The sequence below is a fragment of the Orcinus orca genome, chromosome 11 (genome assembly GCF_937001465.1).
Source record: "Orcinus orca chromosome 11, mOrcOrc1.1, whole genome shotgun sequence".
NCBI lineage: Eukaryota > Metazoa > Chordata > Mammalia > Artiodactyla > Delphinidae > Orcinus > Orcinus orca.
In genome coordinates, this window is record NC_064569.1 from 55,269,585 (window position 1) to 55,291,054 (window position 21,470).

A 21,470-nucleotide genomic window follows, 5' to 3' on the forward strand; every position below is an offset into this window, starting at 1 on the left:
TGTGTGTTTGTTTTTTGGGTTTTGTGCCAGTAGGCACACTTTTCATCCATTATCTCCCCCATGGCACAAAGTAATTTGGATAGGTATATATCATATAAACTTCTGGAAGGACTCTCTGGGCTTTGAAGAATTATTGCAATATTATTGCCTCATAAAAGGTCATTAGATTCGGTCTTTATTTGATGGCAATCAGTTCTCTCTGGTATGTGGACTTTGTACACTGGTGTAAGTATTTGTTTTCAAAGTAATGTAATGGAAAGAAACAGCATTTGTCGTTTACAGAAATATTAATTCTTTATTGAGAATCAGAAATATTCTTTTACTGAATTCAGAGGTAGTCTTGGCCCCTGCCCCATAACACTTTTTAGTCTTAGACAATTTGTGCATTTTAAGTTTTTAATTATAGTACAAAAGAAAATCACTGAGAAAACTTATAAAATCAGCTTATGCAACATTTATAAAAGGCTATGGAGTAGTTCATATGCTGAAGTATGATAAAATGGTTTGTGAGCAATACAGTACAATATCTGCTTATCAGTGATACAATGTAAAGTCTGTAATGAAGTTAGACTGTTTCCCCAAATTTCTACGTTAGGTGCTGTGAACTTTTTTTCACTTTAACCATCATAATTTTCTCCCCTTCCCGCCAATCTAAATCTGTCATGACATAGGCATCAACTGTATTGTCACCGTGTAGAATAAGAACCAAATTTCTCAATAAGCAACTTCCCCTGTCACAGTGAGACAATATGCTATGCTCATTTTTCTAGATTCCCTAGGAAAAGATATTTTTAATCCAGTGACAGATATTTTTACTTTCTAAAGGTAGAGCTAACCTCTCATACCATTTTAAGAAATACTACAAATGCAAATTTGCTTCTAGAACAAAAATGTTGATTTCTTAGACTTTCAGAAATATTGAGAAGAGGCTTTTTAACATTTCTGATACATCCAACAGCTCAAGTCTGTGATAAATTAAGCACCAAAGTCAACACTGATAGTACCTGCAGAGACTTAACATTTCTCTAAAATACTCCCCACCATTTAAATTCATTCATGTTAACATTTATTATAATTTGAGGAGGTACGTGGGTAAAAGCTGTGTTATTTCATGAACATTTCCTTAAATATTATTAAATGGTCATTCTAGCTAGCCACTGTTTCAGCTTTCAGACCAATTCTGTTTATTGGTCTCTAATAAGTTATACTGCCTTCAAAATATTTATGCCTCTTGAGTGTTAATTATCCTTCCTCCACCTGGGCAGGTACCCAAAACTGGCACCAGAGTGTGGCATCTTACACCGCTGCTACTGATAATCATAGAATCACAGTCAAGCAGAGACCTTCATTTTACAGGTAAGGAAACTGAACTGTGGTGGGTTGAATCACAGGGCTCCTGCCTCCTAATTATCATTCTATTATACATGCTATTTTCTTTTCGCCTATCTTGAAAATCTTTTACTATGTTGGTTTCTCTATAAAAGGAATTACACCTGAACTTAGAACCCGGGGAGCATAATCAACAGCCTAGGAGGGTGGAGAACAGTAGGAAAGGTGTTGGGGATCTGGTCTCACTGTAGTCAGAATTCCATGGTCGTTTTTTCTCTTGAACACGTCACTTGATGAGTGGAGGGTGTAGCTGGGATTCTACCATACTAAATCCTTGCAGCAAACTTCACTTTCAAGCACAGAGCTGTCGCTGCAAAATATACCTCAAACCTGCTCTGAACTAAATTCAGGTTTGGTTTATATTTGGTTTGGAAATTTTCTAAATTGTTTTGCTTGTCTCTAAATGGTTTTAAGTTTGATTCTGATAAAATTTCTGATTTTAAAAGCATTATTTCCTTCAGAAATTTACATTAAGGTTCATGTCCCTTCAGAATTGCTATCTTAGAAAAGGAAAAGTTAGAACTCAGAATGCCTGACTGAAAATTGTTTAGGACTTGATAGTAAATCAAGTTGAGTTTTGTATACTTTTATCTGTAATATTACCAAACTCATTTTCTGCAATATTATATTAATATATACTTTCAAGTATATAATAAATTACCACTTATTTAAATAAAAATGATCAAGATATTTAGGTTATTACCAGATTTAAAAGAGGTCTACAAATATTGCTGATATTAACATGTATGATTTTGTGCATGTAGAATAAACTGGCATAGGAATAGCTCCTAAATGCCCATGTATCTCCCTTTCATTTGTGGGTCTCAAGCAGGTACCAAGCCCAGTACAGTTTCTGTTTCCAGACCCTATGGGACTTTCAATTTAAAATAAGAGCCAAGGCAACTCACTTTCATGAGCGATACACAGCACTCAGAAACCTGCTCGCCAGAGTTGCTGGTCTGCTGTTTGATACCCCCACCTCCCCTAATTCTTGCATATAATGTTTTAAGAGCAGCAGTTTGCTGGAGCACTTGGTTCATTCATTCAGGTCTCACCATGTGATAGGGTTTAGAATAAGTTTTTCAAACAAATTAAATAGACCCTGGTCTCAGAGACCTCTCACTCTGCCAGAGAAAATCACTCATGGAAATAGAAGAGCATAATGCAGTGTTATAAATCCCACAACAGAGGTAACGTGTTTAATTTGTGGAGCAAAGGGGCTGGGAGGGGGTGAAACTGAGTGGAATGGGACAATGGTCAGCAAAGGTTTCCCAGAGGAGTTGATACCTGAACTGTTGTTGTTGTTTTTTTTAAGGGAATCATCATTGATCTTTATATTTTACTTGTTTACTCTTTAACAGACTAGTCTTTGTTTCTGTTGGAGTTTCACCTAAGTAAGATACGTAATTTACACAGCATGTATGCCTTGGAGCCTTCACTTTCTAGAGTACATTATTATGAAGCACCTAATGAAGCATTATTTTAATATTTAATAGTCACTATCCTCTTTTTTTATTGTGGTATAATATACATAACATAAAATTTACAATTTTAACCAGTTTTGAGTATACAATTCAGTGGCATTAAATACTTCACAATGTTGTACAACCATTATCACTATCTATTTCCAGAACTTTCTCATCATGACAAACAGAAACTCTGTACCTATTAAACAACCTGAACTGGGTTTTAAAGGAGGAGTGGGAAAGAAAATGTAGTGGGTCAGAATGTCATTGCAGACACAGGGGACACACAGTGTGTTATGTGTGTAGGAACTACAAGCAGTTGATTGCTGATTTTTGTTTTAAATAGACCCCTTTCCCCAGTGCTGTGTGGAGGTTGGATTTGAAGAGGAGAAAGCTGGAAGCAAGAGGCCAGTAGAGCTGTTGCCGTGGTACAGGTGAGCTATGATGGCCTAAACCTGGTGGTGTTAGTAGCCATGAAGAGAGGGTAGAATCAATCAACACATACAAATAACATCAATCTTTAGTGACTGACTGGATAGATGGGATGGAGGAGGAAGAGGAGGTATCAAGGGTGACTCCCAGGTTTCTAGTTTGGTGCTATCAGTAACTGAGACAGAAGGCAGGAGGAAGAGCAGCTCTGGGGAGAGAAGTATGTTCAATTTTTCAACATGATGAGTTTGAGGTATCTATGGGTCACATCCAGGTAGATGTGTCCAGTGGGCAGTCAGACCTGAGTGTGAAGCTCAGGCATTTGGGGGTCATCAGCATAAGAGAAAACTGTGGCATCTGGTTGCAGAAAGGCAGGGACCCTTACCTTAATTGACCTATTATTTTGGGGCTCAGTAGACAAATTTGTCATCCCATCAGGCCCATATTTTCTGTTTTCTCTCATATTTCCTTAGAACGTTGGCAAAACTTAATATTCCCAGTCCTATCATCATTTTTCCCTGCACTGAGAATTATATATGGCACTATCTCTTCACATATAGTACACATGGCAAGGTCTTGTATATAGTAGGTGATCAATAAATGTTCATCTTCATTGCTTATATTCAAATGGCTCTCTGTATACAAAATTACCTCCTTTTTTTCTTGCAGGAACTTCTTTCACGCTTCTCAAGTTTAACTTCTTACAAATTTCTAAGACTACTTCAAGATTAAGTGTAAGTGAGCAGTACTTACTTGATGGGTAGGTGTCTTCCATCATTAAGACTAAATCATTCCTTTCATTATCACCATACTTTGCTTGTTGCAGGATTTGGAAACAAACATTTCTCTTCTTAGGGAAGGACCGTGGAGTTTATCCAGTCAAGGTCCCACAGAGGGAGTTAGAGTTGCAGTAACCTGGCGTGAGTAAGCCCTGATTCCAGGTGGTGATGGGGGTTGAGTTTCACATTCTGCTTTATTTGAACAATATGTGAAAAAGAGTCACTAAAAATAAGAACAGACTGGGCTTTGTTGCAGCTGAGTGGCCTTGCAAATCTCTGTAAAGAGGAATTATAGGACATAAAGGATCTGATTCTGGGATATGATCCAATTGCCCTGTGAATGGAAGTAAAATATCCTTTTTAAGAGCACTGAAGTTCTGGGATTTTGGGGGAATAGTCACTTCTGTGAGATGTGGATTGTGTCCAGGGACTGTAACCTGAGAGGAAACAAGAAAGTTATCTGAGTGATTTCAGATGTTTTGTGGTGCCAACAGTGAAAAACACTGATATCCACCACTAAAATGCAGCCTTTATGAAACACATGTAACAACCTGCCAGGTCTCCCCAGGCTAGAAACAGCTTCAGTCCTGCTCGGTGAATGAGTTACCAAGTGCCTACTGATATGGACCGCAGTTGTTAATGCTGTTGCTGAGAATTACAAAGTGAAATAAAGACAGTTCCTTTATCTGAAGATGTAAGTCAGAAGCAATAGACTGATTTCTGTCCCCATCGTTTTCATGGAGCGCAAAGGTAAAGAGTTGACTGTTTCTCTTTGTCTCAAGTCTGTACTTAATATCCTGATTCTGTGTCAAGATTATTTATAAGTGGAATTTTTTTCTCAATTTATTCCATTTTCCTTGCAGCTGATCTAAGTGTATATATAAGTTATTGCTTCTTTAAAAAGCTTTGATTTTACCTGGTTTTGTCCATGAGTCTGAATCTTCAGCTAGATTTATCTTTTTGGTGGAGGAAATGATCAGGAAAATAATGACAAATACTAAACTAACTATAGACTATTGCTACTGAGAAATGCTTTTATTATATATGGTAGAGAGGGAAAAGAAAAACATTTATGTAACCACTAATTGGCATGTATTTTAGCCATTCATTTCAGCTTGCAGAGTCTGTCTTACCTTGTTTTTGTCCTAGAGCTAGTAACTAAAGCCAACTTGTGCATAACTTTATTCTATAAATATGTGGCTTATTTTTAAAATTTTTTATTGGAGTATAGTTAATTTACAAATTGTTAGTTTCAGGTGTATAGCAAAGTGAATCTGTTATACATATATCCAAGATGTGGCTTATTTATGGGATTGCATAAAAACAGTTTGTTGATAGATTCACTATAAGGAAAACCCTTTTTTTTCACAGAATGAAAATGTCACAGTAAATAACAGGAAAATAAAGGGTCTGTTTAGGCAAAGATTCATAGTGAGTTGAGGTCTTTCCAGCTCTATTCATGTCCTCGGTAGGAGGAAAGATACTCAAGAAAAGCATGAGCCCCTCACTCAAAGTGCTGAGTACTTTGGTGATAACCTATGGAGCAGGGGTTTTTAATCCTAGAGTTTTATGAACTGAAAACCATGCCCTTTATTATGTCCTAAAGATGAAACAACTACAAAGCCAGTTTTTACTACAGAATAGATGACTACCTTCTCTCAGGAGTAGCTCTATACGGAATGACTAGTATGGCTGGCGTTAGACCCACTAAGCAAACTAGATGAATCTTGACATTCTTAAAGTCACATCAAAGAGGAAGAGTCATAATCTGGCCAAATAAATCAGATACTTATTCATTTAGTTCATTCACTAAACTCACTCAGCCTCAAACTAGTCCATGCGTCCTTAGAGGAAGAAAAGCCTTAGAAACATGCATCTAAATAAAATTAAAATCTGGAATTTTACTTGCATTGATTGGAAAACTCACCATCGTTTGCTTATGAGCAGGCTGCAAAATATTTATCACTTAATATAGTGGTAAACTTTGTGGATCAAATTTTATTTGTAGTGAATTCTAAGGAACTTGTGTTGCAATCAATTTTTAATAGTAGAAGTTATGGTTCACGGAACAGATGTTCAACTGGTATTCCATGAAGCTTGGAAGAACTGTGGCCACATTGTATTTTTGTTTGTGTTTTTAAATTTTTATTGGAATATAGTTGCTTTACAATGTTGTGTTAGTTTCTGCTGTACAGCAAAATGAATCAGCTCTATGTATGTATATATCCCCTCCTTTTTGGATTTCCTTCCCATTTAGGACAACGCAGAGCATTGAGTAGAGTTCCCTGTGCTATACAGTAGGTTCTTATTAGTTATCTGTGTTATACATAGTAGTGTATATATGTTAATCCCAATCTCCCAGTTCATCCCACCACCCCACATTGTTTATTTATTCTTATTAATAAGGTTTGTTCCATTTTTTATCATAAAAGGTACCACCCGAAATGGGATTTGGCTTCTATTTGAAAAATTGCCAGTTGGGGAAAAAACATGATTTTCTGAGTTTCTTCCTATTATTGCCACCTCACCCACTCCCTGCTAAATGCAAGTTGGCCTTTTATTCTGTCCTGATATATCTACTTTTGGACTTTCCAGACTTATTTTAGATCCTTTCTAGGTAAGTAAGTATTGTGAGTTCTATAATATTTTAATAACAATAGTTATTAGCATTGTATACTTACCTCTATTACATAGACCCCAGGCAAGAGAAGGAGGTAATACTCTCCAAATTTGTTGGTTCTATAGGGGCAGACATGTTTTCTGTCTTGGACTTCTACAGTTACATTGGGTAATGGAGTCCCATTCTGATCAAAAATTTGACCCTTTACACCTGCAAGACAAAAAGAGAATGAAATGTTAATATCACATTTTATGGCATATGAAAAAAAATTCTTGTAATTATTTAAGAAAAATATGCCCAATATTTATTAGCTGTTTTGAGTTAATTGAGTGTTTCAGAAGGGATGGTAAACTTTAAAAAAATTTGAGATATAATAAAAATGTAACATATTAGTTTCAGGTGTACAACATAATGATTTAATATATGTATTGTGTAACAGTCACCACAATATGCCCAGTTAACATACACATTTTTTTTCTTGTGACGAAAACTTTTAAGATTTACTCTTAGCTAATTTCAAATATACAATACAGTATTTAACTATATTTACCATGCTGTACATTACATCCCCAGGACTTATTTATTTTATAACTGGAAGTTTGTACTTTTTGACTGCCTTCACCTATTTTTCCCCACCCCCTGCCTCTGGCAACTACCAATCTATTCTCTATATCATGAGTTGGTTTTTTTTTTAAAGATTCCACATATAAGTAACATCATAAGCTATTTGTCTTTCTCTGATTTATTGATAATTTCACTTAGTATAATGCCCTCAGTGTCTGTCCATATTGTCACAAATGGCAAGATTTCTTCTTATGGCAGAATAGTATTCCATTGTATAAATATACCACATTTTCTTTATTCATCCATCCAATTAAGTTGCTTCTGGGTCTCAGCTATTATAAATAATGCTGCAGTGAACATGGTGGGTGCAGATATCTTTTCAAGTTAGTTTTCTCATTTCTTTTGGATAAATACCCAGAAGTAGAATTACTGGATCATATGGTAGTTCTATTTTTGATTTTTCTTAGAATCTCTATACTGTTTTCCATAGTGCTGCACCAATTTGCATTCCCATCAACAGTGCACAAGGGTTCCCTTTTCTCCACATCCTTGCCAACACTTGTTGCTTCTTGTCTTTTTTGACAATAGCCTTTCTAACAGGGGTAAGGTGATATCTCTACTTGTCTTTAACTCTTGATACTTTAATTACAGTGTGTCTTGATGTGGGTCTCTTTCGGTTCATCTTATTTGGAACTCTCCAGGCTTCCTGGATCTGGATGTCTGCTTCCTTCCCCAGGTCAGGGAACTTTTCAGCCATTTTTTCTTCAAATAAGTTTTATATCCCTTTTTCTCTCTCTCCTCCTTCTTCTGGGACCCCTATAATGCAAATGTTTGTCTGTTTGATGTTGTCCCATAAGTTCTTTAAGCCATCTTCACTCTTTTTCATTCTTTTTCTTTTTGCTGCTCTGATTGGATGAATTCCATTGTCCTGTCTTCAGGTTCACTTATCCTTTCTTCTGCCTCATCTAGTCTGCTGTTGAACTCCTCTACTGTATTTTTCAGCTCTATGACTTTTATTTGGTACTTCCTTATATTTTCTTTCTCTTTGTTGAAATTCTCATTTTGTTCATGCATAGTTCTACTGAGCTCAGTGAGTATCTTTATGACCATTATTTTGAACTCTTTATCAGGTAAATCACCTACCTCTATTTCATTAAGCTCTTTTCTGGGGTTTTATCTTGTTCTTTCATTTGGAACATATTCCTCTGTGTTGACTCTCTGTGTTGGTTTCTATGCATTATATAAAACAACCATCTCTTCCAGTCTTGAAGGAGTGGCTTTGTGTAAGAGGTGAACTTACTGTTCAACCCTGCCCCAGCTCTGGGTTTTCTCTCAAACTTTTATGATTATCCAAGCAGCTTACTTTAGTCTTAATGGCTCCAGTAGTTGAGGGGGTGCCAAGACCTGTCTGTATCCCAAAGGGGAGTATCTCAGTCAGCACAAAGGTTCAGGCAGATTGGGAGCCAAACCCGCAGCTTCGAAAGTATACAAATATACCTCTTCTGGGGGAAGACTGGGAGATGGGTGTTTCTGTCTACTCCCTCTGCACTGAGCCCTGGGGTGACTGACAGCCAGTTAAGAACCATTTCTTTGTTTGCTTTGTTCATCTCTTGCACTCATGAACACAAGCCATGTTGGCCAAGAGCCAGGCTATCAAGGGATGTGTTCTCTGGGCAGTAGCCAAAAAAGCCAAGGGGTACAGATGGGTACACAGGCTCCTTTCTTGGAGACACTGGTGATCTGGGGTACGGCATAGGTTGAGAGTGAAGATGGTGCCCAGTGGCCTCTGATGAATGATTGTAGTCAGCCGCTAGATGTGTATTTAATTAGAATCCTGCTCCTCAGGCCACAACTATGAAGATAAACTAATAGTCCTCTTTCACAGAAAGACTGGGTTTTCAGTCTGCTGCCTCTCCACTGTGCCCTGAGTGTAGCTGGTTAAGAACTCCTTCTCTGTTTGTTACAGTTCTGTGGGATTTATGAACACAAGACGTGCTGGCCAACAGACCCAGGAAATCAAGGGGTAGCCTCTGGGTGGCAACTGCAAAAAACAGTGCACCAGACGAGTGCACAAACTCTTTTCCAGGAGATTCCAGGATCCTGGAGGGAGGTGGAGGAACAGGGCAAAGATGGCAGCCACAAGCATCCATCTTTGGAGAGTATTTCAGTTGGCTCCTAGATGTATGTTAAATTAGATGACTGCCCCTCAGACTGAAACTTTCAGACAAGCAGATACGCCTCTTTCACAGAAAGACTGGGCACTTTTCAGTCAGCTGCCTTAGTGCTGGGTCCTGGGCGGTAGCCAGTTAAGTCTTTAAGAACTGTTTCTCAGTTTGCTATAGCCTTGTAGGTCTCATGGATGTGAGCCCCATCATTTTCAAAGCTAGATGTTTCGAGAGCCTCCAGAAGGAACCAGCCCTGCCAACACCTGGACTTTAGCCCAGTGAGACTGGTTTTGAACTTCCAACCTCCAGAACTGTACATTTAAATTCACTGTTACTTGAGAGGAGACAAGATGGCGGAGTAGAAGGTGAGTTCACCACTTCTTATGGAAACACCAAAGTCACAACTAACTGCTGTACAACCATTGACCAAAAAATGCTGAAACCTACCAAAAAAGATACCCTGCATCCAAAGACAAAGAAGAAGCCACAACAAGACAGTAGGAGGGGGTGCAATCTCAATAAAATCAAATCCCATACATGCCAGGTGAGTGACCCAAAAACTGGAAACAGAAGTTCTCCCACAGGAGTGAGAGTTTTGAGCCCTGTGTCAGGCTCCCCAGCCTGGGAGTCTGGCAATGGAAGGAGGAGCTCCCAGAGAATCTGGCTTTGAAGGCCAGTGGGTTTTGGTCACAGGGATTCCCCAGGACTGGGGGAAACAGAAACTCTATCTTGGAGGGTGCACACAGGGTCTTGTATGCACCAGGACCCAGGGGAAAAAAGCGGTGACCTCATAATAGACTGGGCTAGACTTACCTGCTAGTATTGGAGGGTCTCCTGCAGAAGCAGGGGGTGGGGGCAGCTGTGGCTCACTGCAGGGACAAGGACACTGGTGGTGGTAGTGTGGTAGTTCTGGTCGGTACTCATTGGCATGAGCCCTCTTGGAGGCTGCCATTTTCTCACCGAGTCCTGGCCCCACCCAACAGCCTGTAGGCTCCAGTGCTGGGACCCCTCAGGCCAGATAACCAACAGGGTAGGAACACAGCCCCACCCATCAGCAGACAGGCTGCTTAATGTCTTCCTGAGCACACAGCTGCCTGATATACACACCCCCTGACATGGCCTTGCCCACCAGAGGGACAAGACTCAGCTCCACCCACCCATGGGCAGGAACCAGTCCCTCCCACCAGGAAGCCTACACAAGCCTCTTAAACAGTCTCATCCACCAGGGGGAGGTGACAGCAGAAGTAAGAAGAAATACAATCCTGCAGCCCACAGAATGGAAACTGCAATCACAGAAAGTTAGACAAATTGAGATGGCAGAGAAATATGTTCCAGATGAAGGAACAAGATAAAACCCCAGAACAACAACTAAGTGAAGGGGAGATAGATAGGCGATCTACCTGAAAAATAATTCAGAGTAATGATAGTAAAGATGATCTGAGATCTCAGAAAAAGAATGGAGGCACAGATCAAGAAGATACAAGAAATGTTTAACAAAGACCTAGAAGAACTAAAGAACAAACAAACAGATGAACAATACAATAACTGTAATGAAAAGTACACTAGAAGGAATCAATAGCAGAGTAACAGGTAGAAGAATGGATGAGTGACCTGGAAGAGAGAATGGTGGAATTCACTGCAGTGGGACAAAGAAAAACGAAAGAAAAGAAATGAGGCCAGACCAAGAGACCTCTGGGACAACATTATATGCATGATCATTCTCATTATAGGGGTCCTAGAAGGAGAAGAGAGAGATAAAGGACCTGAGAAAATATCTGAAGAGATAACAGCTGAAAAATTCCTTAACATGGGAAAGGAAACAGTCACCCAAGTCCAGGAAGCACAGAGAGTCCCAGGCAGGATAAACCCAAGGAGGAACATACGAAGACACATAGTAATCAAACTGACAAAAAATTAAAGACAAAAAGTGTTAAAAGCAACAAGGGAAAAGCAACAAATAACATACAACGGAATTCCCATAAGGTTATCAGCTGATTTCTCAGCAGAAACTCTGCAGGCCAGAAGGGAGTGGCACGATATATTTAATGTGATGAAAGGGAATAACCTACAACCAAAAATACCCAGCAAGGCTTTCATTCAGATTCAATGGAGAAATCAAAAGCTTTACAGACAAGCAAAAGCTAAAAGAATTCAGCACCAACAGACCAGCTTTGCAACAAATACTAAAGGAACTTCTCTGTGGGCAAAAGAAAAGGTCACAACTAGAAACAAGAAAATTACAAATGGAAAAACTCACTGGTAAAGGCAAACATACAGTAAAGGTAGGGAATCATAGGCACACAAATATGATATCAAACCCAGCAACTGTGAGAAGAAGAGAGCAAAAATGCAGGATACAGGAAATGCATTTGAAATGAAAAAACTGGCAACTTAAAACAATCTTGTTTGGGCTTCCCTGGTGGCGCAGTGGTTGAGAGTCTGCCTGCCGATGCAGGGGACACAGGTTCGTGCCCCGGTCCGGGAAGATCCCACATGCCGCGGAGCGGCTGGGCCCGTGAGCCATGGCCGCTGAGCCTGCGCATCCGGAGCCTGTGCTCCGCAATGGGAGAGACCAGAACAGTGAGAGGCCCGCGTACCGCAAACAAAACAATCTTGTTTATGTATAGACTGCTATAGCAAAACCTCATGGTAACCACAAACTGAAAATGTACAACAGAGACACACACAAAAAAGGAAAAGGCATTCAAACACAATGCTAAAGTTAGTCATCAAATCACAAGAGAACAAAAGAGGAAGGGAAGAAAAAAGACCTACAAATCCAGAACAATTAACAAAATGGCAATAAGAACATACATATCAATAATTACCTTAAACATAAACAGATTAAATGCTCCAACCAAAAGACATAGACTAGCTGAATGGATACAAAAACCTGTATATATGCTGTCTACAAGAGCACTTCAGATCTAGGGACACATTTAGACTGAAAGTGAGGGGATGTAAAAAGGCATTCCATGCAAATGGAAATCAAAAGAAAGCTGGAGTAGCAATACTCATAGCAGACAAAATAGACTTTAAAATAAAGACTATTACAAGAGACAAAGAAGGACACTACATAATGATCAAGGGAGCAGTCCAAGAAGAAGATATGACAATTGTAAATATATATGCACCCAACATAGGAGCACCTCAATATTTAAGGCAAATACTAAAAGCCACAGAAGGAGAAATTGACAGTAACACAGTAATAGTAGGGGACTTTAACACCCCACGTTCATCAATGGACAGATCATCCAGACAGAAAATCAATAAGGAAACACAGGCCTTAAATGACACATTAGACCAGATGGACTTAATTGATGTTTATAGAGCATTCCATCCAAAAGCAGCAAAATACACATTCCTCTCAAGTGCACAAGGAACATTCTCCAGGATAGATCACATCTTGGGTCACAAATCAAGCCTCAGTAAATTTAAGAAAACTGAAATCATATCTAGCATCTTTTCTGACCACAACACTATGAGATTAGAAATGAATTACATGGAAGAAAACGTAAAAAACACCAACACATGGAGGCTAAACAGTACGTTACTAAATAACCAAGAGATCACTGAAGAAATCGAAGAAGAAATCAAAAAATACCTAGAGACAAATGACAATGAAAACACGACAATCCAAAACCTATGGGATGCAGCAAAAGCAGTTATAAGAGGGAAGTTTATAGCTATACAAGCCTACCTCAAGCTACAAGAAAAATCTCAAACAATCCAACCTTACACCTAAAGGAACTAGAGAAAGAAGAACAAACAAAACCCAAAGTTAGCAGAAGGAAAGAAATCATAAAGATCAGAGCTGAAATAGAAACAAAGAAAACAACAGCAAAGATCAATAAAACTAAAAGCTGGTTCTTTGAGAAGATAAACAAAATTGATAAACCATTATCCACACTCATCAAGAAAAAGAGGGAGAGGACTCAAATCAATAAAATTAGAAATGAAAAAGGAGAAGTTACAACAGACACTGCAGAAATACAAAGCATCCTAAGAGTTTGCTACAAGCAACTCTATGCCAATAAAATGGACAACCTGGAACAAATGGACAAATTTTTAGAAAGGTATAACCTTCTAAGACTGAACTGGGAAGAAACAGAAAATATGAACAGATCAATCTCAAGTAATGAAATTGAAACTGTGATTAAAAATCTTCCCAAAAAACCAAAGTCCAGGACCAGATGGCTTCACAGGTGATTTCTATCCAATTAGACAAGAGCTAACACCAATCCTTCTCAAAGTCTTCCAGAAAATTGCAGAGGAAGGAACACTTCCCAACTCATTCTATGAGGCCACCATCAGCCTGATACCAAAACCAGATAAAGATACCACAAAACAAGAAACTTACAAACCAATATGACTGATGAATATAGATGCAAAAATTCTCAACACATTACTAGCAAGCAGAATCAGACAGCACATTAAAAGGATCATACACCAAGATCAAGTGGGATTTATCTCAGGGATGCAAGGATTCTTCAGTATATGCAATTCAATCAATGACATATTAACGAATTGAATAATAAAAATCATATGATCATCTCGATAGATGCAGAAAAAGCTTTTGACAAAATTCAACACCCATTTATGATAAAAACTCTCCAGAAAGTGGGCATAGAGTGAACCTACCTCAACATAATAAAGGCCATATATGACAAACCTACAGCAAACATCCCTATCAATTGTGAAAAACTGAAAGCATTTCCTCTAAGATCAGGTACAAGACAAGGATGTCCACTCTCGCCACTATTATTCAACATAGTTTTGGAATTCCTAGCCATGGCAATCAAGGAAGAAAAAGAAATAAAAGGAATCCAAATTGGAAAAGAAGAATTAAAACTGTCACTGTTTGCAGATGACATGATAGTATACATAGAGAATCCTAAAGATGCCACCAGAAAACTATTAGAGCTCATCAATGAATTTGGTAAAGTTGCAGGATACAAAATTAATGCACAGAAATCTCTTGCATTCATATACGCTAACAATGAAAGATCAGAAAGAGAAATTAAGGAAACAATCCCATTCACCATTGCAACAAAAAGAATAAAATACCTAGGAATAAAACTACCTAGGGAAACAAAAGACCTGTATGCAGAAAACTATAAGACAATGATGAAAGAAATTAAAGATGATACCAACAAATGGAGAGATATACCATGTTCTTGGATTGGAAGAATCAACATTGTGAAAATGACTATACTACCCAAAGCAATCTACAGATTTAATGCAATCCCTATCAAATTACCAATGGCATTTTTTACAGAACTACAACAAAGAAACTTAAAATTTGTATGGAGACACAAAGGACCCCAAATAGCCAAAGCAGTCTTGAGGGAAAAAAGCGAAGCTGGAGGAATCAGACTTCCTGAGTTCAGACTATACTACAAAGCTACAGTAATCAAGACAGTATGGTACTGGAACAAAAACAGAAATATAGATCAATGGAACAGGATAGAAAGCCCAGAGATAAACACACGCACATATGGTCACCTTATCTTTGATAAAGGAGGCAGGAATGTACAGTGGAGAAAGGACAGCCTCTTCAATAAGTGGTGCTGGGAAAACTGGACAGCTACATGTAAAAGTATGAGATTGGATCACTCCCTAACACCATGCACAAAGATCAGCTCAAGGTGGATTAAAGACCTAAATGTAAGGCCAGACACTATCAAACTCTTAGAGGAAAACATAGGCAGGACACTCTATGACATAAATCACAGCAAGGTCCTTTTTGACCCACCTCCGAGAGAAATGGAAATAAAAACAAAAATAACAAATGGGACCTAATGAAACTTAAAAGCTTTTGCACAGCAAAGGAAACCATAAACAAGACCAAAAGACAACCCTCAGAATGGGAGAAAATATTTGCAAATGAAGCAACTGACAAAGGATTAATCTCCAAAATTTATAAGCAGCTCATGCAGCTTAATAACAAAAAAACAAACAACCCAATCCAAAAATGGGCAGAAGACCTAAATAGACATTTCTCCAAAGAAGACATAGAGATGGCCAAAAAGCACATGAAAAGCTGCTCAACATCACTAATTATTAGAGAAATGCAAATCAAAACTACAATGAGGTATCACCTCACACCAGTTAGAATGGGCATCATCAGAAAACCTACAAACAACAAATGCTGGAGAGGGTGTGGAGGAAAGGGAACCCTCTTGCACTATTGGTGGGAATGTAAATTGATACAGCCACTATGGAGAACAGTATGGAGGTTCCTTAAAAAACTAAAAATAGAATTACCATATGATCCAGCAATTCCACTACTGGGCATATACCCAGAGAAAACCATAATTCAAAAAGACACATGCACCCCAATGTCCACTGCAGCACTATTTACAATAGCCAGGTCATGGAAGCAACCTAAATGCCCATCAACAGATGAATGGATAAAGAAGATGTGGTACATATATACGATGGAATATTACTCAGCCATAAAAAGGAACAAAATTGGTCATTTGTTGAGATGTGGATGGATCTAGAGACTATCATACAGAGTGAAGTAAGCCAGAAAGAGAAAAACAAATATTGTATATTAACAGATATATGTGGAACCTAGAAAAATGGTACAGATGAACCAGTTTGCAGGGCAGAAATTGAGACAGAGATGTAGAGAAGAAACGTATGGACACCAAGGGGGGTAAGAGGTGGGGTGGTGGTGGTGGTGGTGTGATGAAATGGGCGATTGGGATTGACATGTATACACTGATGTGTATAAAAGTGATGAATAATAAGAAAAAAATGCAAAACGTATTTTGTATACACTGATGTGTATAAAAGTGATGAATAATTAGAAAAAAATGCAAAACGTATTTTTTTTTTTTTTTTACAATTTAAATAAAAACTTTGGTTTGTAAAGGAAGATTATACAGCTTTTGAGGACATGGGTTGGAATACTTTTTAAATGTAATTAATCTCAAATAAGCCAGGCAGAGGAAGACAAATACTGCATAGAATCACTTATACGTGAAATCTTAAAAAAAAAAAAGCCAAAGGCTAGAAGCAAAGCAGAAAAGTGGTTGCCAGGGCGGGATGTGGGGGAAATAAAGAGAGGTTGGTCATAGGGTACAAAGTTTCAGTTATAAGATGAATAAGGTCTGAGGATCTAACGAAAAACATGGTGACTGTAGTGATAGCAGTGTATTATATAATTGAAATTTGCTGAAAGAGTAGAACTTAAATGCTCTTACCTCCCCCCCCAAAAGGATAAATATGTGAGGTGATGGATGTGTTAATGAGATGGGTGGAATCCTTTCACAATGTACACATACATCAAATCACCACAATGTACATTTTAAACGTCTTGTAATTTTATGTCAATTGTACCTCAATAAAGCTGAAATAATAGGTTTAAACATGTTTTATTCATATTGTTTATACTTTTGGATTTACTTAAATTACTTGAAGCTCTCAAACAGTCTAAGAGTTGGACCTGAAAGAACAGGTCTCCATCAGAGACCAGAAAAAATAGAACTCCTCTCAGCCATTTAGCATTTATCACCACCAGTACATATACAGTCTTTGGTTCATTTGTTGTCTAAAGCTATGTTGCCATGGAACTACTCCTGAATATTTCTTTTGGCCTGTCAAACACATGCTATAGTTTCAGTGAAACCACGGATTCCTGCCCACCTTCCCCCTCCATTTTCAAGGAACCAAGTAGTTATTTTGGTATGAAGGTCTAAAAATCGTGTATTATGGTAGTTAAGGGTGACAAATTGCAACAATAATAGAAAAGATTAAACAACCAGAGAGTTAAAGTGAATTCAAACAAACTTTTTTTGTCTGTTCTATTTGGAGTGGGTAAATTCAAAAACCACAGAACAGTTTTTGACATTATTATGACTGAAAGCTTGAATAGCTTTCCAGTTTTTTTACTTGTAGCTGGAATATGGTTAAGGCAGAAACATACTTATTAAAATGACAGAGCAAATGGTATGGTTGTTTTAATATGTGGCTAGATAATCAAAATTATGAAAGTTCTATTTGGCATATATTCCAAATTTCTTTTAAAAATCAACATTCAGGAGAGCTTGGAGAAAATTCTCACCTATTGTTATAGAATGTGAGCTGCAGTACTCCTTCCTATGCTATAAAGAAATTTAGAGCATATGAGATGGAAGAGACCATACCAGGAGCTATTGTTCATTCTGTTAGTTGTTTTGAGGCTTTTAAATTAAATATTGAGTAGCTATAAAAGAAAGCTTATGAAGCTTACAGAAGATATAAAGAACATTACTGTTACCTCTGGTATTTCTTATGTGCCTCTCCCTGATCCTATTAACTTCTTTTCCCTTTGAGAGAGCACCATCCTGGATTTTGTAGTTTTATCATATGTGTTTAATCATTTTGCATGTTTTTAGACTTAATCCTATGGAATTTTATTACATCTTCTTTCATGGCTTCTTTTTTTCAATATTATATTCCAGTGATTCACCCGTGTTACTGCTTGTAGCTGTATTTCATTGATTTTCATTGCTGAATACATTCCATTATGTTAATATGCTATAATTTCTAGTATCTATTTTACTGTTGATAGGCATTTGGGTTGTTTCCATTATTTATTATTAGCGGTGCTGCTGTGAACACTTTCTGTTTGCTGCTCGTTTATAGAAATTTACTTTTGATTTGATTTGCTAACGTCTTAAGGAATGTTCACATCGTGTATTTGACCTGTAATTTTCCTATTTTGCAATGACATGTTTAGATTTTGCTATCAAGGTTATTCTTGCTTCAGAAAAGGAGTTACAGAGTGTCTTTTCCCTTTTATGTAATCTGGAATAGTTTGTTTAAGACTGGAATTACTAGTGTGTTTTTCCACTTGGTAGAGCCTGCCTGTAAGACCTTCTTTTTTGAGGGAGGATTTTAAACTACTGACAGATTTTTAAATTGTTATAGGATTATTCAGTTTTTCTGTTTCTTAAGTCTGTTTTAGTAGGTTACAGTTTTCTAGAAATGTATCAATTTTGTTTATGATTTTAAAAAATTAGTGGCATAAAGTTATGTATAATATCCTCTTATTTTTAAAGAATATACTCACAGTGCCCCCGTTATTCTCTGTAGCATCTGTACTTGTTCCTTATTTCTCATGTTGTTTATTTGTACCTCCTCTCTTTTTTTCTTCATTCTCACTAGAAGTTTGTCAATTTTGTCAGCTTTTTCAAAAAACCAAATTTGGACTTTGCAGATTATTGTGTATCTGTTTTCTATTTTGTTAATTTCTGACGTTGTCATTTAAAATTGCCTTTTTTCTGTTTCCTTGGGCTTATTTTGCTAGAGTTTTTTGCTCACCTCTACAATGAATAGGTGCTCAGCTCATTGTGATTGTTTTAAAATGCTTTGACACCCTTTCCTTAAAAAAAAAATGGGACCTGATTTTCCTCCTCTTGTGAACAAGACTTAGTGACTCACTTCTCACAAATAGAATGTGGCAAAAATGATGGTATGTGGCTTCCAAGAATAGGTCACAAAAAGAATAGCTTCTGCCTGGCTTTTCCTCTTTCGGATCACCCACTTGGGAGAACCTAGCCACCATCTAATGAGAACATATAAGCAGCCCTCTGTGAAGGGCCAGGTGGAGAGAAACTGAGGCCTCCCTGCCAACAGCCAGCACCAGCTTGCCAGCTAACAACCTTGGAAGTGGATGCTTCTCTTTCATTCAAGCCTTCAGATGATGTGACTGCAACCTCACGAGACACCTCAAGCCAGAACCATGTAGCCATGCTTTTGAAATCCTGACCCACAAAAACTATGAGAGAAGATAGATATTTATTGTTGTTCTACACCATTAGCTTTTGATGTAATTCATCTTGCAACAGTAGAGACTATTATAATATATTCATTAATCACCAGCCCTTCTACCCTGACATAAGCATTTAAATGCTATAAATTTCCCTCTACACATTGTTTTAACTAAATCCCACAAATTTGGATAGGCAGTATTTTTCATTATCATTAAGATTTAAATATTTTCTAATTTCCATTATTTCTTCTTCTTTGACTTATGAGTTACTTAGAATTATGTTTCATAATTTCCAAATATATATTGCATATTTGTTATTGATTTCTAGTTTAACTGCATTTTGAACAGAAAATATAGTCTATATGATATAATCCTTTAAAAAAAAAAACACGTGGGGGCTAAACAAATGCTACTAAACAACCAATGGGGTATTGAAGAAATCCAAGGAAGTAAAAAAATAACTATAGACAAATGAAAATGAAAATATGACAATCCAAAACCTACATGACACAGCAAAAGCAGTTTTAAGAGGGAAGTTTATAGCAATACAATCTTAGGAAACAAGAAAAATCTCAAATAACCTAACCTTACACCTGAAGCAAACAGAGAAAGAAGAACAAACAAAATCCAAACTTAGAAGGAAAGAAATCATAAAGATCAGAGCAGAAATAAATGAAATAGAGACAAAGAAAACAATAGAAAAGATCAATGAAACTAAAAACTGGTTCTTTGAAAAGATAAACAAAATTGACAAACCTTTAGCCAGACTCATCAAGCAAAACAGAGAGAGGGCTCAAATCAATAAAATTAGAAATGAAAAAAGTTACAATGGACACCACAGAAATACAAAGGATCATAAGAGACTACTACAAGCAACCATAGGCCAATAAAATGGATAACGTAGAAGAAATGGACAAATTCTTAGAAAGGTATAACCTTCCAAGACTGAATGAGGAAGAATTAGAAAATATGAACAGACCAATCACAAGTACTGAAATTAAAACTGTGATTAAAAAACCCCCAACAGGGGCTTCCCTGGTGGCACAGCGGTTGGGAGTCTGGCTGCCGATGCAGGGGACGCGGGATCGTGTCCCAGTCTGGGAGGATCCCGCATGCCACAGAGGGGCTGGGCCCGTGAGCCATGGCCGCTGAGCCTGCGCGTCTGGAGCCTGTGCTCCGCAACGGGAGGGGCCACGACAGTGAGAGGCCCGCGTACCGCAAAAAAAAAAAAAAAACTCCCAACAAACAAAAGTCCAGGACCAGATGGCTCCACAGGTGAATTCTATCCAACAATTAGACAAGAGCTAACACCAGTCCTTCTCAAAGTCTTCCAAAAAATTGCAGAGGAAGGAACACTTCCCAACTCATTCTATGAGGCCACAATCACCCTGATACCAAAACCAGATAAAGATACCACAAAAAAGAAAATTACAGGCCAATATCACGGATGAACACGGATGCAGAAATCCTCAACAAAATACTAGAAAACTGAATCTGTCAGTACATGAAAAGGATCATAAACCATGATCAAGTGGGATTCATCCCAGGGATACAAGGATTTTTCAGTATCTACAAATCAATCAGTGATACACCATGTCAACAAATCGAAGAATAAAAACCATATGATCATCTCAATAGATGTAGAGAAAGCTTTTGACAAAATTCAACATCCATTTATGATAAAAACTCTTCCAAAAGTGTGCATAGAGGGAATCTACCTCAACATAATAAGGGCCATATATAACAAGCCTACAGCTAACATCATACTCAACGGTGAAAAGCTGAAAGCATTTCCTGTAAGATCAGGAACAAGACGAGGATGTCCACTCTTGCCACTTTTATTCAACATAGTGTTGGAAGTCCTAGCCATGGCAGAGAAGAAAAAGAAGTAAAAGGAATCCAAACTGAGAAAGAAGAAGTAAAACTGTCACTGTTTGCAGACAACATGATACTATACATAGAAAATCCTAAAGATGCTACCAGAAAACTACTAGAGCTCATCAATGAATTTGGTAAAGTTGCAGGATACAAAATAAATACAGAAGTCTGTTGCATTTCTATACACTAGCAATGAAAGATCAGAAAGAGAAATTAAAGAAACAATCCCATTTACCATCACATCAAAAAGAGTAAAATACCTAGGAATAAACCTACCTAAGGAGGCAAAAGATCTGTATTCAGAAAACTATAAGATGCTGATGAAAGAAATTGAAGATGACACAAACAGATGGAAAGATATACCGTGTTCTTGGATTGGAAGAAATATTGTCAAAATTGTCAAAATGTCAAAAT

At 37.6% G+C, this 21,470-nt stretch overlaps 1 protein-coding gene across 1 annotated transcript in view; it reads right to left on the reverse strand.

The window, feature by feature from the left end:
- Positions 1-283: 283 nt before the first annotated feature.
- CPM (carboxypeptidase M) overlaps positions 284-21,470 on the reverse strand; it is an 87,776-nt gene continuing 66,589 nt past the window's right edge. The window contains exons 8-9 of the mRNA XM_004281875.4: positions 6,745-6,893; positions 284-4,500 (exon numbers count right to left, since the gene is read on the reverse strand). Coding sequence (XP_004281923.2) covers positions 4,258-4,500; positions 6,745-6,893 — 392 coding nt within the window. The 3' untranslated portion in view covers positions 284-4,257. The remainder of the gene's footprint in view (positions 4,501-6,744; positions 6,894-21,470) is intronic.